Source organism: Staurois parvus, unplaced genomic scaffold (assembly GCF_062004578.1).
Source record: "Staurois parvus isolate SC_StPar_1 unplaced genomic scaffold, SC_StPar_1.0 ptg000282l, whole genome shotgun sequence".
Classification (NCBI taxonomy): Eukaryota; Metazoa; Chordata; class Amphibia; order Anura; family Ranidae; genus Staurois; species Staurois parvus.
The window spans coordinates 3605461-3626465 of NW_028318078.1; the positions used below are offsets into that span (position 1 = coordinate 3605461).

A 21005-nucleotide genomic window follows, 5' to 3' on the forward strand; every position below is an offset into this window, starting at 1 on the left:
TGTCTTCCTACCTCACCCCCCCATCATCACCTCACTCACTCCCCATACTGCCTCACCCACCCTCCACACTGCCTCACCTACCCCTCATACTCCCTTACCTACCCCCCCATACTGCTGCACTCACACCTAATACTGCCTCACCTACCCTTCATGCTCCCTCACCTAACCCTCATTATTATTATTATTATTATTATTAATATACAGGTTTTATATAGCGCCAACAGTTTGCTCAGCGCTTTACAATATAAAGGGAGACAATACAGCAACAATACAGTTCAATACAAGAGGGAAAGGAGGGCCCTGCTCCTTGAAGCTTACAATGTAGGAGGGGGGGGGTTAGTGGTACAAAAGGTAATAACTGTGGGGGGATGGACTTGAAGGAGGAGTAGAAGATTCCATTATTAGCTGAGGGCAGGATAGGCTTCCCTGAAGAGATAAGTTTTCAGAGATCACCTAAAAGTGAGCAGAATAGGCGATAGTCTGATAAATTGGGGTAGAGAGTTCCAGAGGATGGGGGAAGCTCTGGAGAAGTCCCGGAGATGAGCATGGGAGGAGGAGACAAGGGAGCTAGAGAGCAGGAGGTCTTGTGAGGAGCGGAGAGTACGGTTTGGGTGATATTTGGAGACAAGATCGGTGATGTCATTTGGGGCAGCTTTATATGTTATTGTTAATGTTTTGAATTTTATCCGTTGGGCAATGGGAAGCCAGTGGAGGGATTGGCAGAGAGGGGTGGCTGATACAGAACGGTTAGTAAGGTGGATGAGTCTGGCAGCAGCATTCATGGTAGACTGAAGAGGGGATAGCCTGCGATGAGGTAGGCCAATGAGGAGGGAGTTACAATAGTCAAGGCGAGATATAACAAGGGAGTGAATAAGTTGCTTAGTGGTTTCTGAGGTTAAGAACGGCCATATCTTGGAGATGTTGTGGAGGTGAAGTCTACAAGATTTGGACAGCGATTGGATTTGGGGCTAAAAGGACAGATGGGAGTCTAGGATTACACCTAGTACCCTGGGATGAGGGGAGGGACTGAGGATGGTGTTATTGATCTTGATGGAGAAGTCAGGGGAGGGGGCACAGGCTGGAGGGAATACTAAGAGCTCAGTTTTGGAAAGATTGAGTTTGAGGAAGTGGAGTGACATCCATGCCGATATGTCGCTTAGTAGGTTACTGAGAGGAGACTGAGGGGGTGAGGTGAGGGGTAGAAAGATAGATATGTGTGTTATGAGCATACAGATGGTACTTAAAGCCATGGGAGTTTATCAAGTGACCAAGGGAGGAGGTGTAGATGGAGAAGAGTAGGGGCTTAAGGGCGGAACCTTGAGGGACCCCTACAGAAAGAGGGAATGAAGAGGAGGAGCCAGAGTTATAAGTAATGCTGAAGGAGCGCTGCGATAGGTAGGAGGAGAACCAGGAGAGAGCAGAGTCTCGGTCTCAGACTGCCTCATTCACCCCCATACTGTTTCATCCACCCCCATACATCCTCAACTACCCCTCATCCTGCCTCACCAACCCCCCCCCATCCTGCCTCACCTTCCCCCCCATACTGCCTCACCCACCCCTCAAACCACCTCACCTACACCCTATATTGCCTTACCTACCACTTATACCACTTCACCTTCTCTCTTCCAGGTATAGCACTTCCCTCCATCCCTTCATAATCACTGCGCCTCACTGTCACCCATCTAACCCTCCCAAACTACAGCAACTCCCACCCACCTCCCCCTCATTCCACCTCTCTCCTACACACCTAAACCTTCCTCCCCAGGCAAAGCACCTTACACATGCCTCATCCTGTCCTCATCATACTGGAAATGTATTAGTCTGCTGACCCCTGAAGCAATGCACTCTCCATGTGGTTGGTGCCTTCTTTTATTTGTTAATAAAGTGGTATTCATGCTTATCCATAACTATTCTCAAAAATGTTGCCTTCCCCTATTTACTACTGTGTCCCTAAAATCTGCCTCCCTTTTACGAATCCCTAAACTCTGTGTCTCTTTAAGCCATGGCCAATATTCAGCACAATAAGAACAACACCCAATATTTGCTGTGGCACGCTTCCAGGAGCCAGTACACAGACCATCTGCTTTCAGAAAACACTCCTGTAGCCAACCTTACTGAGAAGTGCAAGAGGCAGCATCTTGTGTCGCTCTTGCAGTTAGAGAGCTGAACCCCCCCCCAGGAAAAAAATTATCTACGGCCCTGCTTACACTTGTGGTCATTGGAAAGAATTTCCCCTTTACCAATATCTAAAAGGATCAATGGTGTCAGTGGGAACTTATCTGAGAGTCAAACATTTCTCATTGCTCAAGGAACCCCTGGTAACCTCTGGAGGAACTTAGGTTCCAGGGAACTCTGGTTGAGAAACCATGGTCTATATCAAATCATTTTTCTTTCTTGTCTACAACTTCAAATATAATTGTGTAGACAGAAACATTTCATAGTGCTGAACCCAAATTTCCAGTGCTCTTGTAGATTACTTTTTTGGGACCATCATAAAAGTTATCCTGTACCTATGTCAAACAAGTGAATTATGAGTTTATTAAATTCTGCTTCTTATTTTTTTTCTTTAGAAATACAAAGAATTTGAGAAAGAAGTCTCGATAGAAGAAATAGATGGACTTCAGCTTGTAAAAAAACTTGCAAAGGACATGGAAGAAATGTTCCACAAAAAGGCCGAGGCAGTTCGGGTTAGTATATTACTATTTTTATATCAGTATTCCTATTGCTTGGTTTATATTAGCATGCAGGCTTATGTACGTTTGTTCTCTTTCCAGTTCAGTTAGAGAGGTAATATTTAAAAGAAACCTGTCTCTGTGCATTCAGGGCAAAGTGAGAGGTTTTTGTGCCAGCTCAAACTCTCCCCCACTTATCCTCACCTCAGCCATGCTCCTTCACTGTTCTGTTTGGCTATACTCAATGCTTTTATATAGGGGAGCATATACCTTTTCCCGTTTCTTCCTGGATGGTGTACTCTGGCCTGAATGGGCACTTGTCAGTCCCAAACATTGTCATATGAGGGAGGTGAGAATGTCAGTAACTTTTTATGAGCTCTGACACAGAGGGGTTTATTTACTAAAGCTGGATAGTCCAAAATCAGACTCCCTTCTGCATAGAAACCAATCAGCTTCTAACCTCAGCTTGTTCAATGAAGCTTTGGCAATGAAACCTGGAAGCTGATTGGTTTCTATGCAGAAGTGAGTCTGATTTTGCACTCTCCAGCTTTAGTAAATAAACCCCAGACTGTCATAGAACTTACCAAGGGATTGGACACCTGTAGGAGAACAAAAAAATGGAGGAGGAGGGCACAGGGAACAAGTGGGTGGAAGGAGGTGTTTTAGCAAGAGAACCTGTCACATTGCCCATTCCCTTCAATATTTGGTTTGATGTGTAACTATAGCCACAACAAAACAAAGTTTACTATGATAAGCATTGTCTGATTATACGACAATTCATGCAAGCAACAATGTCAACACTTCTGGATACACTGATGTTTTATACAGTTTGGGAGTATCTATGACATTGCTGTAAAAGCAGAGTAGATTATTTGCCACTAAAGGATTGATTTTGAAATGGAGACTAATGTGACAGGTGGCCCCTTAATAATTTTGCTATGTGGTCCTAATGCTCATAGATCTTGCTACTTTGTTTGTCTGTCTCCCTGTATTGCATAGTGCTTGATGGAGCAAATGTTAAATGTAGTTTACACTTTAAATCAGAATCAGCTGATGCTATTTTATAGAACGTATGCCACCCAGCTTTGTTGATTATCACTTGCCTACCCACATGGAAGAAAAATATATTTGAAATATATTTTGAAAATATTCTTCCCAAATATATTGACATATATTTGAAATGCTACAATTGTGGCCATATTCCTACCCACAAAAAATCTGAAGAATATATTTAAAAAATATATATTTTTTAAAATATCTATTTTTTAATTATATTCTTCAGATTTTTTTTAACATATAAAAAAAGTAATTTTAACATATATTTTTACATATATTTGTAAATGCATTCCAAAAATGTAGATTTGTATTTTTAAAGACATACAGTATATTTGGAATGTATTTTTAAACTAAAATTTTGAAATATATTGAATATGGCCAAAATTGTAGTATTTCAAATATATGTCAATATATTTGGGAATAATATTTTTAAAATATATTTCAAATATATTTTTCTTCCATGTGGGTATGTGAGGGCCTTTGTTTGACTTAGTTTGCTGACTGGTTCATGGTATGTATTTATACTACCCTCATCATACTGAGCTAGAAGTCTGTGGTGGTGAGGGGTGGGGGCAATGTGAATGTCAGCTTATTGGTAGAGAGATTTGGAATATCTCCTTTAGAAGTTGTAACCTGGAACAAAATCAGGTCATTACAACTACTGGAGGATGCCCTGAAGTGGTACAGTACAGCTCACAGTCTCAGGTGAAGTGAGTAAAGTTAAATTAATTGTACCGCAAGACCTAGGTTGTTTTCAATTCATTGGTCTCCCTCCAGTTTAATTAGATCATCTATAAGGGTCAATATACATTGTTACTGTATTTGTCTTTTACTTCTGACTTGGGTTTACAAAACATTTCTGCAGAATTTTCAGTGCAGTGTCTGAATTTTGAAGTGGATCTTATGTAGCAATATACTGTATGCAAATTGCTTTTATGATCATAGCAGATAATATGGAAGCGGTGTTTTCAGCAACAGGCAAGTGTGCATACGTGTTATGTATGATTGTTTTATAATGTTGAAGGGAACTACTATTAAGAGAAGTAGAAAAGTTGCCATTTGAAAAAAGAAAGTCTTGCAAAATCAAAAGTGATTCAAAATGTTTTTGATCATCACCATGGGTCTGTTCTGGTGGCCCAGGTAGATGCTTTTACTTTACAAGCCAGATCAGCCACAGGACAGGAGCCTAGGGTCCAGTAGACGTCCAGGGGGCTCAACTACCTCCTTCATATGTTTGCAGTAAACCAGAGGGATAGAACAATTTGTTGAGGCTGTGCACCTGCATGCCACGGCAAAAAGAAGGATATGCCTGTACAAAGGGGCCAAAGCTATAATCTTGCCTAGAGCCAGAGTCAATTAATTTACAATATATCTATCTATTTATCTATCTATCTATTTATCTATCTATCTGTCTATCTATCTATCTATATATTTATGGGGCACTCAAGTCAAACCGAGACTTTTGCGTTTATATAATAACAAAAAACTAATTTCAAGAAGTAGAAACTGCATTTATTTTTTTACATACTCCCCTGCTACATTCAAACACTTATCTCAGTGTTTAACTAATGGCTGGAAATCTTCAGTCTGAACCATCCTAAGACAACCTCCTTCACTTCGTCATCATTGTGTTCACCATTCCCACACAAAGATTCTTCTCTTTTTCAATTTCACAACAGGTTATGTGGCATTTATCCAGGATCAGGCGTTCAACACGCTGAATGTTCACAGAAATGACTGCTGTGGTCTGGGAACCACCACGGCCAGGATTGTCACTGATAGGCATATGGCCATCTTTGAAACCATTACATCATTCAAATGTCTTACTGCAGTTGAGCGCCTCATTACCATACTGTACTTGAAGTCTTCTGTAGATATTTGTGGGTTTTATATCTTTGTTCTCAAGAAAACTTCATCACAACACTCTGTTCCATGCACACACTAACACTGTTGCCTGCCATCTTGATTAACGGTCTCTGGACTGGCCCATGATATGTGCGCTGCCTATCAGTAATAGGATACACCTGCCACTGTGTGTAGTACTGCCACGCTACTATCCCTTTTTATACCTGTAAAATTAAAAGCCCTGGTTTGACTTGAATGCCCCTCATGTGTATGTATATATATATATACATATATATATATATATATATATATATATATATACAGTATCTCACAGAAGTGAGTACATCCCTCACATTTTTGTAGATATTTTATTCTATCTTTTCATGTGACAACAATGAAGAAATGATACTTTGCTACAATGTAAAGTAGTGAGTGTACAGCTTGTATAACAGTGTAAATTTGCTCAAAATAACTCAACACGCAGCCATTAATGTCTAAACCGCTGGCACCCCTAAGTGAAAATGTCCAAATTGGGCCCAATTAGCCATTTTCCCTCCCGGTGTCATGTGACTCATTAGAGTTACAAAGTCTCAGGTGTGAATGGGGAGCAGGTGTGTTACATTTGGTGTTACTCTCACTCTCTCATACTGGTCACTGGAAGTTCAACATGGCACCTCGTGACAAAGAACTCTCTGAACTATCTAAAAAAAAGAATAGTTGCTCTACATAAAGATGGCCTAGGCTATAAGAAGATTGCCAAGACCCTGAAATCAAGCTGTAGCATGGTGGCCAAGACCATACAGCGGTTTAGCAGGACAGGTTACACTCAGAACAGGCCTCTCCATGGTCGACCAAAGAATTTGAGTGCACGTGCTCAGCATCATATCCAGAGGTTGTCTTTGGGAAATAGATGTATGAATGCTGCCAGCATTTCTGCAGAGGTTGAAGGGGTGTGGGGTCAGCCTGTCAGTGCTCAGACCATACATCACACACTGCATCAAATTGGTCTGCATGGCTGTTGTCCCAGAAGGAAGCCTTTTCTAAAGATGATGCACAGTAAAGCCCACAAACAGTTTGCTGAAGACAAGCAGACTAAAGACATGGATTACTGGAACCATGTCCTGTGGTCTGATGATACCAAGATAAAGTTATTTGGTTCAGATGGTGTCAAGCGTGTGTGGCAGCAACCAGATGAGGAGTACGAAGACAAGTGTGTCTTGCCTACAGTCAAGCATGGTGGTGGGAGTGTCATGGTCTGGGGCTGCATGAGTCCTGCTAGCAGCTACAGTTCATTGAGGGAACCATGAATGCCAACATGTACTGTGACATACTAAAGCAGAGCATGATCCCCTCCCTTCGGAGACTGGGCCGCAGGGCAGTATTCCAACATGATAATGACCCCAAACACACCTCCAAGGCGACCACTGCCTTGCTAAAGAAGCTGAGGGTAAAAGTGATGAACTGGCCAAGCATGTTTCCAGACCTAAACCCTATTGAGCATCTGTGGAGCATCCTCAAATGGAAGGTGGAGGAGTGCAAGGTCTCTAACATCCACCAGCTCCGTGATGTTGTCATGGAGGAGTGAAAGAGGAGTCTAGTGGCAACCTGTGAAGCTCTGGTGAACGCAATGCCCAAGAGGATTAAGGCAGTGCTGGAAAATAATGGTGGCCACACAAAATATTGACACTTTGGACATTTTCACTTAGGGGTGTACTTACTTTTGTTGGCAGCGGTTTAGTTTAATGGCTGTGTGTTGAGTTATTTTGAGGGGACAGCAAATTTACACTGTTATACAAGCTGTACACTCACTACTTTACATTGTAGCAAAGTGTAATTTCTTCGGTGTTGTCACATGAAAAGATATAATAAAATATTTACAAAAATGTGAGGGGTGAGATACTGTGTATATAGATAATATATATATATAAATATATACTATATATATTATTGTAGCGTTCATACAGCTTGAACCAAAAAGGGGCTGTTTTTAGCACTTCAGTCTGTCCTTTACAAATAGCTGTTTAGCGGCCTTTTAGGTCACTCATTGTACGTACCTTGTATATGCATTACAGGAGACAATCATATTATCACGGAGATATTTGTATTCCCAGTACCAGGCATTGTAAAATTAAGAGCTTTCCTTTTCTTTCAGCTTTCATAATACACCTGAAAATAAACATTAATGTCAGTAAATTGACAATTTACATAAAAACTATATGTCATTTTCTATCTTTTCATTTGCTGTATTGATGCCATTTTCCGAGTGCAGTGTTTTTGTCTTTTTTACAGCTGCCTAATGTACGATGATAAATTGAGCATAGGAGCCATGTAATGCATTTTACCACTTTCTTGTTTCAATGACAGAAAAAATACAGTACTTGCGCTGCTATTAACTCCACTCCCCCATATGATAGCCATGTTTAAAGGGAACATTTAGTCTTTATTTATATATACATGTAGAAAACCATTTTGATGGAAATTCTCTGTCAGTATGTGTTAATGCTATAATACTTCCTTTCTGTACATAGTTTTTTAATTATATATGTTCATACGTAGGTACAGCCACATTTGCTCATTACATCGACAGCCTTTGCTTTCTGCTTTGCTGTACCTTATGTATAGTATGACCAAAAATATGTGGACCATCATCCAAACTATTGAGTTCAAGTATTTCCAGAAGGGCACTGTTAAAGCTACAGATTCAAAGACATTTCCATTAGATGTAGATCATTTGGACAATTCCAAGGCACTTGAAGTGTCGTTGCGAATAGTTTTGGAAAGGTTGTTTTCTGTTCCAATGTGACTGTGCCCACAAAGCCAGCTCCATAAAGACTTGGTTAATTAAGTTTGATGTGGATGAACTTAAATGGTTTGCACTTCAACTTTATTGAACACCTCTGGGATTATCCTTAACACCAATTGCAAGCCACATCTTCTCACCCAACATCAGTGCCCCATCTTACAAATGCTATTTTGTCTAAATGAACACAAAATCCCACAGACACTCCCCACAGCCTTATGAAAAGCCTTTCCAGATAGGTAGAGGCTCTTATAGCTGCAATATGGGATCAACTTTATAACATCTATAGTTTTGTAATGATATGTCCAATGAGCTCATATAGGTGTGATAGTCAGGGGACTACGTTGGTTGAGTTTCTCTGCTGCTTCTCACAATGCTAGTCTATAAGTCAGCCAAGTCCCTAAACACTATGCATTCTCTATGTGGCTCATACCTCAATATTTGTTCAGCAGGGATTGAGAATGATTGTTGTGTCTATATAACTGGCCTCTAGTTGCTAGTCTACAAATCCGAAATTTTACTACAATAACCTGTTGAGCAAGATTCAGGCTGTTAGGGATGACTGATGTGGAGTAATGATATACAATATATTTGCTGTAGGCAGCAGGATGTAGCAGTGTGTGGTAATAAAACAGAACATTGACAATGAAATAGAAGTTTAGGAAGGAAGAGAGCTTAGCAAGTATTGTGTAATGGGTAAAGAAAGCAGGAGGAGCACTTACTTAGTACCTTGCTCTTCTACCACAGGTCACATTTTACTTGAGACATTCTTTGAGAAACCATCCTGTGATATAGTCACATTAAAGTTGAACTCAATGCAAAATGGCTATAAGTTGTTTTATATACCAAAGGATTTGTATTTCTCACCATCCACACACAAGATTGACTCAGCTGTGGCACGGCACACTTCTGTCTGTCAGGGAAGAAGGCCTGATCTTTCTCTTCTGCTTCTTAAAATTTCTTACAGATTCCTTCCTAATTGGCTCATTTGTGCTGTTTCTCAATCTTACTCTCTGAGCTCTGTTGTATAGACTGTCATTAGATTGCAAAAGACTAATACTAAGCACATTTCAGGTACTTACTGTAGCTGCCTGTATTAAAAAATACATTTAATGATATAGTAATGATTACATTCATTTGTGACTTTTATATCTGCTTGGAGTTCAGTTTTAAGTTTTGCATTTATTGATGGAATAATGTGATTTAGCTACAGACCATAGGGAATTAATACTTAAAAATGGTTGGTAGTTGAACAGTTTAAAGAGGTCTATACTTCAAACCAAAAAGAAGAGCAACTGAGGAGGAAGGAGGGACAGTGGAATTTAGTACCAAAAGGACAGTCCTTCCAAATGATTTTAGAGCTATGTGGATCTGTCATCATGATTAGTTCAGTGAAATAAGCCTAAAGTCTAACTATGAGAAAAAAAATTACAATTAAAAACTTCATTCAGCCTGCTGGGGGCCAGGCCACATAGCAGGGGACTGGCGGCAGGCAGAGTGAGCCAGTACAACCTGCACTGTCACCCTCCGACCACCAGAGAGCGTCCGCTCCCCTTCTCCCAGCACCATTACTCCGTTCTGTCTCTGTGGTCACGAAGAAGGAGAAGGGGATGGAGGAGAACCAGGGAAGGGACAGGATCCCATACAGCACTGGTTAGACCCAGGCTGCACCCCCCCATCATGAAGTGATAGGCGGCACCCCAAAAATCCCTCTTCCACTCCCCTCCCCTTTCTAGGTTTCACCTCCAACACTCCAACCCCCGAGAAGACAGGCTGCACCCACAACAATCCTTCCCACCGGGTCAATGGAGAGGTTGTCTACTGCTCAACTGGTCCCCGGTTTTGGGGAGGCTGGGAACCACTGCTTTAACAGATAGAGCTGTCCAGAAAAAATAGCACATAGGCCTTTTTCACACAGACAGGAGAGGTAAAAATAGCAGGTCAATCCTACTTTTAATGCCCCTTGACAACCTACCTACAAGCAGGCATAGTGGGCACACAGGTCTGCTCACATTTTGTGGTAACGCTGCTTCATAGTGAAACAATTTTAGCTAATCTTATTGTATTTGGCAGGCATTTTTACTTGCCAAAGCACCTATTCAAGTCACTAGTACTCCATCGCACTCCTCTACTTTACACTTGGCACACAGTTGCAGTGCAGTATTTCAATGTACAATCCTACTTGGGATATACTAACCCCACGGTGGACTGTCACTAGTTTTTATGCATGCACTATGTTTATTTAATTTAGCGCTGCACTTTTTATATTATTTGTAATGGATTTGGCATCTTTTGATCAGTGCTAGCTACTTATATTTCACTTTTATGTTTATCCAAGCTCAGAATTATATTGGGTTTGATAATAATAATAATAATAATAATAATAATAATAAATGCACCCCCATTTGTAGAAAAAATGTGCATTTATATAATTTTTTATATAATTTTTCTTAAAAAATAGCCTGAGCATTGCAATTATGATTAGTGGTTTGTAGGTGCAATCTACAGGCTCCTGCATACTGTTCCTCCAGCTCTATGTCTGTACTGAGGTACAGACTTTAAGTTAGAAAGTTGGAAGAAGTGTCAGTGGACTACGAGTGTGGTGATCATCCTTGACAACAACAACTCCATCTCAAATGATGGCAGACCAGGCTTGTAGTTTATTAATCACAAATCTATGTGAATGAATGACATGGTTGAACAGACAGAGCCCCATATAGCTGTATACAATTCAAAACTGGCAGTCACCGCTGGGGAGAAGATTATCCAGACTGGGTCAGTTTGGGTTGAGACTAGACATGCGCATTTTATTTTGTAAGAAATTGAATTTTGAGTTTTTCAGAGCTTCAAATGTATATGAATTTCAAAATGAACATAGTAACAAATGTAAACAAAACCAAAAAGTTATACTGAAATTAAAATGATTCTAAAGCCTTGAATTTTTTTTTAAATAACAAACATGTCTATACTTACCTGTTGTGTGCAGTTGTTTTGCACAGAGAAACCTGGATCCTCCTCTTCTCAGGTCCTTTGCCTGTGCCCCTGGCCCCTCCCTCCTGTTGGGTGCCCCCACAGCAAGCAGCTTGCTATAGGGGCACCCACGCATGCGTGCTCCCCAGCCACTCATCCTCGTGTCTTTTCACACAGGGATCTGCAACTTGCCCCCACCCCTTTCTCTTCTCATTGGCTGTGATTGACAGCCAATGGCTCCTGCTACTGTCTCAGCCAATGAGGAGAGGGAGTTCCGGAATAGCTGAGACTCCAGTGCACATTGCTGGATCGAGATGGGGCTTAGGGGAGTATTAGGGGGCTGGGGGAGATGCTGCACAGAGAAGTTTTTTCACCTTCATGCATAGAATACATGAAGGTAAAAAACCTTGAGCCTTAACAGCCACTTTAGCAAATGCATTTTTTTCATTTGTATGACATCACATGCGATAATAGCTCTAGCGATATGGAGTAATTAATTACATTTTCAAATTCTTTCATTATTTGCATTTGAGTAAATTTGTTATTTAAATTTAGTTTGTAAGTGTCACAGTCAGTCAGTTCAGTTCCACAGTCTAATCCAACTCTTAGGTTTTAAAATTTTGGGGCCCCCAAATTTAGCATTATTTATTCTGTTGCGTCTGAAAATATTGAATTCTTCTGAATAGTTCTGATATATGAATATTGAATCCACCAAAATATATAGCAATCTTCCATAAGCACTACAACATTTTTGGAATCCACTCAGACCAATGTATACAATAAATGAATATCAAATATAACGAAACAAATCTCGAAAACAAATCAGTTCAGCATAATGAATACGATGAAACAAAATTATTTAACCACTTCCCGTCTGGCCCATGTACATAAACGGCCAGACGGGAGCAGTGCAGGAGCGGGTTGCTGTTCATAAACGGCACCCTCATGTACAGGTTGTGCGCTCTCCCTGGGTACAGGGTACAGTGTTGCATGACCGCGCAATTGTCATTCAAAGTGTGATAGCACTGAAAGCTGAAACAAAATTTCAGGTGTGCACATGTCTAGTCGGGACAAGTTGGCTTCCACAATGTTCCTTGTTACTCATTAAATATTGGTGTAACATGTAATATTCTTTAAAAGGTGGTGTTAAACCTGCCTTAGATGGTTCGAACAAGATTCGAACATTGTATGGGCAGGCTGAATGTACCCAAGATGATCGATCAATCAACTTGGGTACAACCAGCCTGCTGGATTTTACATGAAATTATTGCTAGCTGTTATAACCACTAGTAATAATCATTGTGCTCTCCCAGCAGAGATGGATTCCCCTGCCCCCCCTACCTTGAGAACACAATGGCTCTGCGGGAAGTATTCCCCTGTCAACTCATGGTTGCAGGAAAGCAAGCTACGCATTATACAAATTTTTTTGTACAATTTCCTTTAGATTTACCAAAACCATATAATCTGAGGTCAAACCTAAACACTTTAGGTTTGAATTGTATGCAATCAGGAAGGCCCTCGCACTACATAGTTGAAGGTAAATCTAAAGGAAATTGAACAAGAAAATTGTATAATGTATAGCCAGCTTTAGCCTTTGAAAAAGCCTTATTTTTTTTCTCACTGAGCTCACTGATGGACTATAAAGTCACAAAACAGAAACAAAAATCTTCCATTGTTGTTCATCCTGGGAATGATCAGATCCAGACTGTGGTCACAGTTTACATTGCTAATATTGTTAACCAACATTCATTTTATGTACACAGTTATAGAAGATGAGTATGTTACGTGAAGAATTGTTTCTTATTGATGAAACCTACAGAGGACATAGGGTACTACCAGATAGTCTGATGTTTCACTAAGAGGATGGGCAGTAATATACCTAATTGCCTCTTCTGCATTGTGCTCAGTTGAAACCACTACAAAACATTTTCCTAACTCTACCAGGAATTGAATGTAACACACTTGAAGTTAAAGTATCTTTCTATTTTCTGTGAAGAATGGATGCTGATCTGCCATAGAGACTTTGCAACATTTCTAAGAAAAATAACAAGTACTTCTGACTTTACTCTTTAAAATTTGAAAGCTAATCCATGCACATCCCAGTTGCTACAAGTGATGCTTGAATCAGTCACAATGCACCTAAGTGCTGGAATAACACTTAAAGTGGATTTGTGGCCAGGCTATAGACATTTAAGTATTGAAAAATTCCTAAAAAGCAGTAAATAAATTGTAAAAAAAAAATCCCTCACTAATTTATGATTTATGTAACTGCAGGCACTGTGGAGTAATTATCTTTCAATGTTTAATGTCTTTCTCTTTCTCAGTGGCACATCTCCCCCACTTTCCTCTCCTAGTAGTGACTCAGCAGTCTTCCAGCAATGTTGTCAGTCCTGTTTGAGTTCTCCCCTGCTGGACTATACAACCTCCTCCTTAACCTCCCTAGTGGTATGATTATGTCAGTATTTCTGTGCTCAAAGCGTTACATTTTTTTGCATGGAAATATGTCGTTTTTTTTGTTGTAGGCCTGTAATTCTTAGGAATAACTCACTGAAATCTGTCCGAACAAAAGTCTAGTAAAAATCCCGGGTATGTTAAAATTTGAAACACGAAAATCATAAATTATAATTTAATAAATAATCAAAAAATAATAATATAATAATAAATTTAATTCAAAATGTAATCAAACCAAAAACATTGAAATAGAGCGCCAAGTTCACACATCACTGATCTTAGTTACAAAATCGTTTTCAGTGTCTGTTGACAAATTTCCCCACAAATCATTATCACTCAATTCTGCAAGTGGTTCTAATTTTTGCTATCATTGTTCTTTAGCTGGTCTAAAACCACTTTTGACCTAAAGGGACGCTTTTTGGACACCATGGACATTTCTCAGTTTCCAGGCAGAAAGAACAGTAAATATTCAGGCAGGGCACAGGACAAAGCACTAGGGACAAAATGTATGTGAAATGGTTTGATACAGTAATGTTGTACTATGTGATTTTAGTGTATTGAGTGAATGTCACTTTTTAAAACTTTTACATTTTCCGCCGCTCTGTACGTCCTGACGTCGCAGGGAGCGGAACCCAAAAGACGGATGCAGGCATCGGCCAGAGGAGATGACCGGGGACGCTGCAGGGGGGACATCATGGGAGCGAAGGACAAGGTGTGTGCAGAAGGGATCCTGGAGCAACACTGCAGGGTATTCCCAAGTGTAGCTCGGGGTTACCGCTTGTGATGCTGAAACTTTACCACGAGCTACACTCGGGAATACCTCCAGGGAGGTTAAGGCCTCGTTCACACCTATGCATTTTTTTTTGCATTTTGCAGAAACTCACTACAGCCCATTTAGCATGGTTTCCTATGCTGCTGCTTTTTTGGATAGGGTCAGGGACTTTCTTTCCCGCTGCAGATTGCAACACATATAGGTGTGAACCAGGCCTAAGAGGAGATGTATATGCAAAAAAAAAAAAACTGATACCAGGAGAGCTTAAATAATGGGAAAATGTGCATTTAATTGCAAAGATGTATTGATGATTTTTTTTTCTTTCTCCCAGACACACACGTTGCAAAAATATGAATTTGCTTTGCATATCAATGATTGAGCTTAATATAAAAAAAATAAATTAAAAAAAAAAAAAATATATATATATATATATATATATGGAAAATAATTATTTGATCCCCTGCAGATTTTGTGAGTTTGCCCACTTACGGTCTCCAGACATTAATTCTATAGATAGTTTATGGAGGGAGGTGAAACTTTGAGTTGTTGAGTGACAGTCAAGAGACCTTAAGGATTTAGAGAAGATCTGTAAAGAAGAGTGGACCAATATCCCTCCTGAGATGTGCGCAAACCTGCTAACCAAGTACAAGAAATGCTTTGTGCTTGCCTACAAAGGGTTTCTCCACCAAGTACTAAGTCATGTTTTGCTCAGGGATCAAATACATTTTTTTATCACATTACATTACATTACATCGAGTTTATATAGCGCCAAAGGGTTTGCTCAGCGCTGTACAATAGAGGGGGGGACAATACATGAAACAGTACAGCAACTACAAACAGCACACGAGGGGTTAGAGGGCCCTACTCTTTTGAGCTTACAATCTAGGAGGGAGGGGGCTGAACTGCAACTCAGTTTATGACATTTGTATCATATGTTTTTTCTGGATTTTTGGTTGATATTCTATCTCTATCATTTAAAATACACCTATGATAAAGAATATTGACCCTTCATTTTTTTGTAAGTGGGCAAACTTACAAACTCTGCAAGGGATCAAATGACTATTTCCCCCAATATACATATATATATATATATATATATATATATATATACTGTATATAATATTAATAATAATAATAATTATATAGATATATACTGCTTTATAAGCACACATTGTACACGAACACATACCCATGACCACTTGCCTGCTGTGGACAATTCTTCATTTTGAGAATTATTTACTAATTTTGTATATAATTTACTGATGAAAATAACGTTATGTTTGTTTCTATCTTTTGTTAATGTAGCATCTAAATCCTTCTAACCTCACAATGCAGTAAATGTGTGTCCTGGCATATTATGGTATTGTTATTTTGGAAAAAATCTCTGGCAGAGTCTTCAATTTTGCATCCAAACTGAATTGCTTTTTTGGCAAATGAATTTTGTGTGCTGATCATTTCATAGGCAAAGCACTGAAACCCCCCTATTCTCTACAGTAGGAAAAAAAAAAAAGGTTGCCGAGTCTATAGTTCCTACTTTAATTTGCATGCAGATGTTGCGATACTTGATTTTTCCTATACTGACTTCTCAGCAGATAATTGCGGTCATTGATTAAAGTTTTATTGCGTTTTTCACAGACATGTTTGGACTACACATGCCAGAACAAATAAGCCTCTTTACAAGTAGCACACAAGCAGTGCATTAAGAAAAACTCTGTCATATTAATGTTTTGCTTTATTTAACGCCCTCGCTGGGTCTCAGCAAATCTATTTTTCATAATTGCCTAGTTTTCAGTATGAATAAGCAATTTATTTTTAATTGTTTTTGATCTGCTTTACAACATGCTAACACAGTGTAATATTTTCATAACCTCCATGCTTATTATTAGTAAACATGCTTCGAATATTCTTTTTTTTTTTTAATCGTGCTTTTAATTTTCCTTGTTACCTGGCGTTCAAAGGCGCGTAGATTCCCACCGCAGCAGCGCTGTATAAAAGTAATTGCAGCTATACAGTAATTCAATTTCCGGATATTCATGGTTCACTACACTGATGGGGCTTAGCTGCGGAAGCCTGGGAATTTAAAGCTTTTTATCAGAGAATTCCACATGTAGAGTGCTAGTTTTCAAAAGTACAGTGCTTGTGTAGATGAATACAGTCGAACACACTTGGGGACACTGTTTTTTTTGGGGGTGACTGAAGCTGGTCGTGCTCTCAATTATACTTTCCTACCCACTGCTGAATGTCTGCCAGTTTTCAGTTATTTTCATATGCAAAGTTGTGGAATTAATTTATGTCTTGAAACAATTGCCAAAAGTTTTCAAGTACAAGGACACTTTACTGTAGGGTCTCATTTATCAAAAGTGTCTAAACAGAAAATATCAGCAGGCAGAAGTAGCCAGATTCAGTGGTGGATCTAGGGCCCAGGGGTAAAGGATACCAGTGAGTATTATAAGGAAATAGAATAAGTAAAGCATGAATAAAGCCATGGAAAGAATATATGAGTGTATGTATTATAGTAAATAAATTCTACTAGAAAATGTGTATATATATATATATATATATACTTATATTTTTATATATATATATATATATATATATATATTTTATATATATATATATATATATATATATATATATATAAAAATATTTATATATATACATATAAAGAGAGAGTATATATGATTGTGTGTATATATTGGGCAGCACAGTGGCTAAATGGTTAGCACTTCCACCTGGCAGTACTAGGGTCGTTGGTTCGAATCCCAGCCACAGCACCTTCTGCCTGGAGTTTGCATGTTCTCCCTGTGCCTGCGTGGGTTTCCTCCGGGTACTCCGGTTTCCTCCCACACTCCAAAGACATGCTGGTAGGTTAATTGGATCCTGTCTAAATTGGCCCTTGTATATGAATGTGAGTTAGGGAGCTTAGATTGTACACCCCTTGAGGGTTAGGGACTGATGTGAATGTACAATATATATGTAAAAGCACTGCGTGAGCCAAGTTCCTGTAGCTGTAGTAGTAGTAGCAGGGTTGAGTGCCTCAGATACAAGCCCGTTACAGCAGACTGAGAAAGTCTAGAAGTAATAGCGACTGAGCAAAGTCCTTTGCAGTAGCAGCAATTGGTCAAGCTCTTCAAAACACTAGCCAGTGTTCCCTTTCTCAGACCCATGCTAACTATCAAGCACCAGAGGGGTAGCAAAGCACACAGAGTCCCTAAGATCTCTCTGTGTCTGTACTCATAAGTCCAAGGACAGAATGGTTGCCTCCTTCTAATCTTCCAAGCAACTCTGTCCAGTGATACTGGACAGATCTTTGGCAGACAGCTCTCCTCAGTTAGTTTACTGTAAAACCATGGTTACTCTCTCTAACTTTAGGCCCTCAGGTCGACCCACCTGAGGCAGAATGTCAGAAAGTGCCAGGTGAGGCAGCCTGCCTCCAGCCTAGCTTGGTGCAATCCACTCCTGGGAAAGACACTGAACTCATGTGCTCACAAAACATAAGTACCACTCACATTATGCCAATGGGACTGCCTTCCCCTGCAATTGGCAAGGGTCATATCCATATTCATGGTGTTCATTTGCCCAGCCACTACCCATGTTCTGGAAGGCTCTCATAGGTTCCTGAAGACGGACAGAACTCAGACAAACTCAAACACCAGAGCATCACAAGCAGACTTGACCAATCAATCACAGCACCTGACAGCCTCCCTGGTAAGCAGAGAAACTCAGCTATGCTTTACCTAACTATACAAATCCTACCACCTAACTAGGAGGGTGCTACAAGTATATATATTTAGCACTGCCTGTTGTATAATAATATTAATTTTTTCAATCTATAGTATGTCTTTTAAACAGGGTGGATTTGATTTAAATCAAACTGATTTAAATCACGATTTAAATCACTAGTCAGTAAGGCTTGATTTAAATCATAGTTTTCTACATAAAGACTAATTCTTGCTGGTATAACTTTAATATACAAGTAGATGAAGATTTTTAGAATAACAACTTTTCATATTAGTTTTTTTATCCCCAGTTTAATAGGTTAATCATTCATATTTGGACAACTTTTCTGTTGTACTTAGGAAGGAGAAAAATAATCATTACCTTAATAATAACAATTTAAATAGATTTATTCAACTGAAACAATAACATTCCAGCATATGTTATTTGCTTAAACAAACATCCATGTTTTTTAACTAATTTGGCTAAACAAAATATATATATTTTAAGAAATTTAGACTGTCAGCCCCTTCCTCCTCACACTTAGTTTCACTTTCTTCTTGTGCAGATCTATTCCACTCCAAACAATCAGAAAAATATTGTTTCTATTCTATTCACTGAACTTCTTGAAACTTCGCACTGAAGGGGTTGGTTCTGTATTCATAGGTTTGTAGAAGTTAGGATTAAGGTCTTTTTCTTAACTCTGTTCATGTTATAACATTTTTGCTGTGAAGAAGAAGCATGTGATCTCCGCTGAGTCAAATTCAGTTTTGAGAACTGCTAAGTAAACCAAGCATCTGTGATAATATCTTGTAGGCAGAGAAACTGCCCAATAATCTTACAAAAACCTCTGGAAGAGCATGACATTGTGAATGGATTCATGGAATTTATTTACCAAAAAAATTAAACCTATACAGCCTTATTCTACATAATTAAAAAACGAATCTTTATTTCATGATGGAATAACCTTTGAATGGTAATATATTCTCCTCAAAAAGCATTTTACTTAAAAAAAATCCGATTTAAATAAAAAAAATCTGATTTAAATAAAAAAAAAATCTGATTTTTTTTATTTTTATTTTTATTTTTTTAAATCATTGATTTTTATCCATCCTGCTCTTAAAGCATATCTCTAACAACTCCTGTGGCATGTTTAAAGTCACTGATCATCTCCTGCACCATACCTTTAGTCTCTGACCATCTCTTGCACCATGTCTGTAGACTCTGGCCATCTCTGACCATTTTTTGTAGTGTGCACAAGGGCACAACTTGAGGGGTCCCAGGAATATCATGCTCCAGGGAATTCAAAAAAATTAGAAAGGTACAGGGCTGCCATAGGGTAGGGGGAGGGGGCAGCCCATACACATGTAGGGGGCCCGGGTATCATGAGGGGCCCGGCTGTCTGGGCCCTTACTTGCCAACTGTTTTTAATAATCTGTCCCTACAGTTCAGTCTGGAGTTTTGACAGCAGAAGTCATTTCTTCTAAATACAAATATGTACTTAGAAAATCTGAATATCTGTTCAATCTCCCCCAGCAGTCTCCTTCACACTAGCTGGGTGTCCTCCTGCACTTCAATCCTCCCCCTTCACCCCACTCTGATCTCCAGTGCCCTGCTGAGAGAAGCCGGAGCAGAGCTACAGCTGACATTGTGCAGAGAGGGAGGTGAGCTGAGCTATGTCTGGAGAAAGTTTGTGGAGATAAGCTGGTAGCCCTTCATGTCAGGTCAGAGGAGGGATTTGTTTGTAGGACACAAGACAGGAGGAGGGTCAGAAGAGTAGGTGAGTGTGTGGGAATGGAAAGGGGTGGGTGACTCTGCAGTCCCCCTATAGCTCACACACATCTCTCAAGCAGGCACATATCACTATATAAGCATTCCCCAATCACTCTGTGTATGATAATGTGAACTTAAAGTGGTTTTAAAGGTTCAAGATTTTTTTCCCTTCACGTATTCTATGTGTAGCACTATTTGGACACTCTTTGTGATTACTGGGGTATGATGGTGCCACCTGTATAGTATTTAAGAGCAGAATCCTTATAATCTGTGTGATCAGGACAAGCGCTAGTGCCTCCACTCAATTGGGGCTTGTGGATAACAAGTGAAATCCCAACTGAGAAATGTATCATCCACAGACAGTATTCCACACAGCAGTATATATGAAAGTCCATGTATTGAAGAAATAACATTCAGTGAACCATCCAACATAAAGTATCTTCCAAACAGGAACATTAAAGCACTAACAGTCTTTTCTGCATGTCTCAGTGAGGGGAGGCTGCAACACTTACAGTCTGAGTTCTCTCTCTCTTAGGAGAAAACCACACTTCCCTCTTTTTCACAAGTCTCTCTCTGATGACCTCATCCTCATTGTCCAGAGAGCATAGCAGCCATATTGGAAAAGGGCAAAACAAACACTGCTGTTAGGGACCAGCCGGTGGTAGCCTCTAGCGGCCCACAGACCAGAATTCCCCAGGGCGTGGAATCTAAGTTCCGACCTGCTTGTTCACCAGAGCCCCTGATGGTGGGGATGGACTTGGAGCAAGCCGAGACCAGGTCGCGACCCCTGGGTGCAACCAGCTGTGGTAGAGGCACCTGTCGGTGGTACGCAGCAGGTGAGAGTCTGATGTGAGGAGGTAGAGTAAGCGAGGTCAGACAGGCCGGGTCGGTAACAGCGGAGCAGGTCGGTACAAAACAGCAGGCAGAAGAATAAACGGGTCATGGTCCG

At 39.8% G+C, this 21005-nt stretch overlaps 1 protein-coding gene across 3 annotated transcripts in view; it reads left to right on the top strand.

Annotated features, from left to right (window-relative positions):
• Positions 1 to 21005, top strand: part of CACNA2D3 (calcium voltage-gated channel auxiliary subunit alpha2delta 3) — a 1248789-nt gene that overhangs the window by 291185 nt on the left and 936599 nt on the right. For all 3 annotated transcript variants that reach the window (XM_089681870.1, XM_089681868.1, XM_089681867.1), the window contains one exon: positions 2571 to 2687. In XM_089681870.1, the coding sequence (XP_089537996.1) occupies positions 2571 to 2687 (117 nt within the window). Of the gene's footprint in view, positions 1 to 2570; positions 2688 to 21005 lie in introns of those variants that run through there.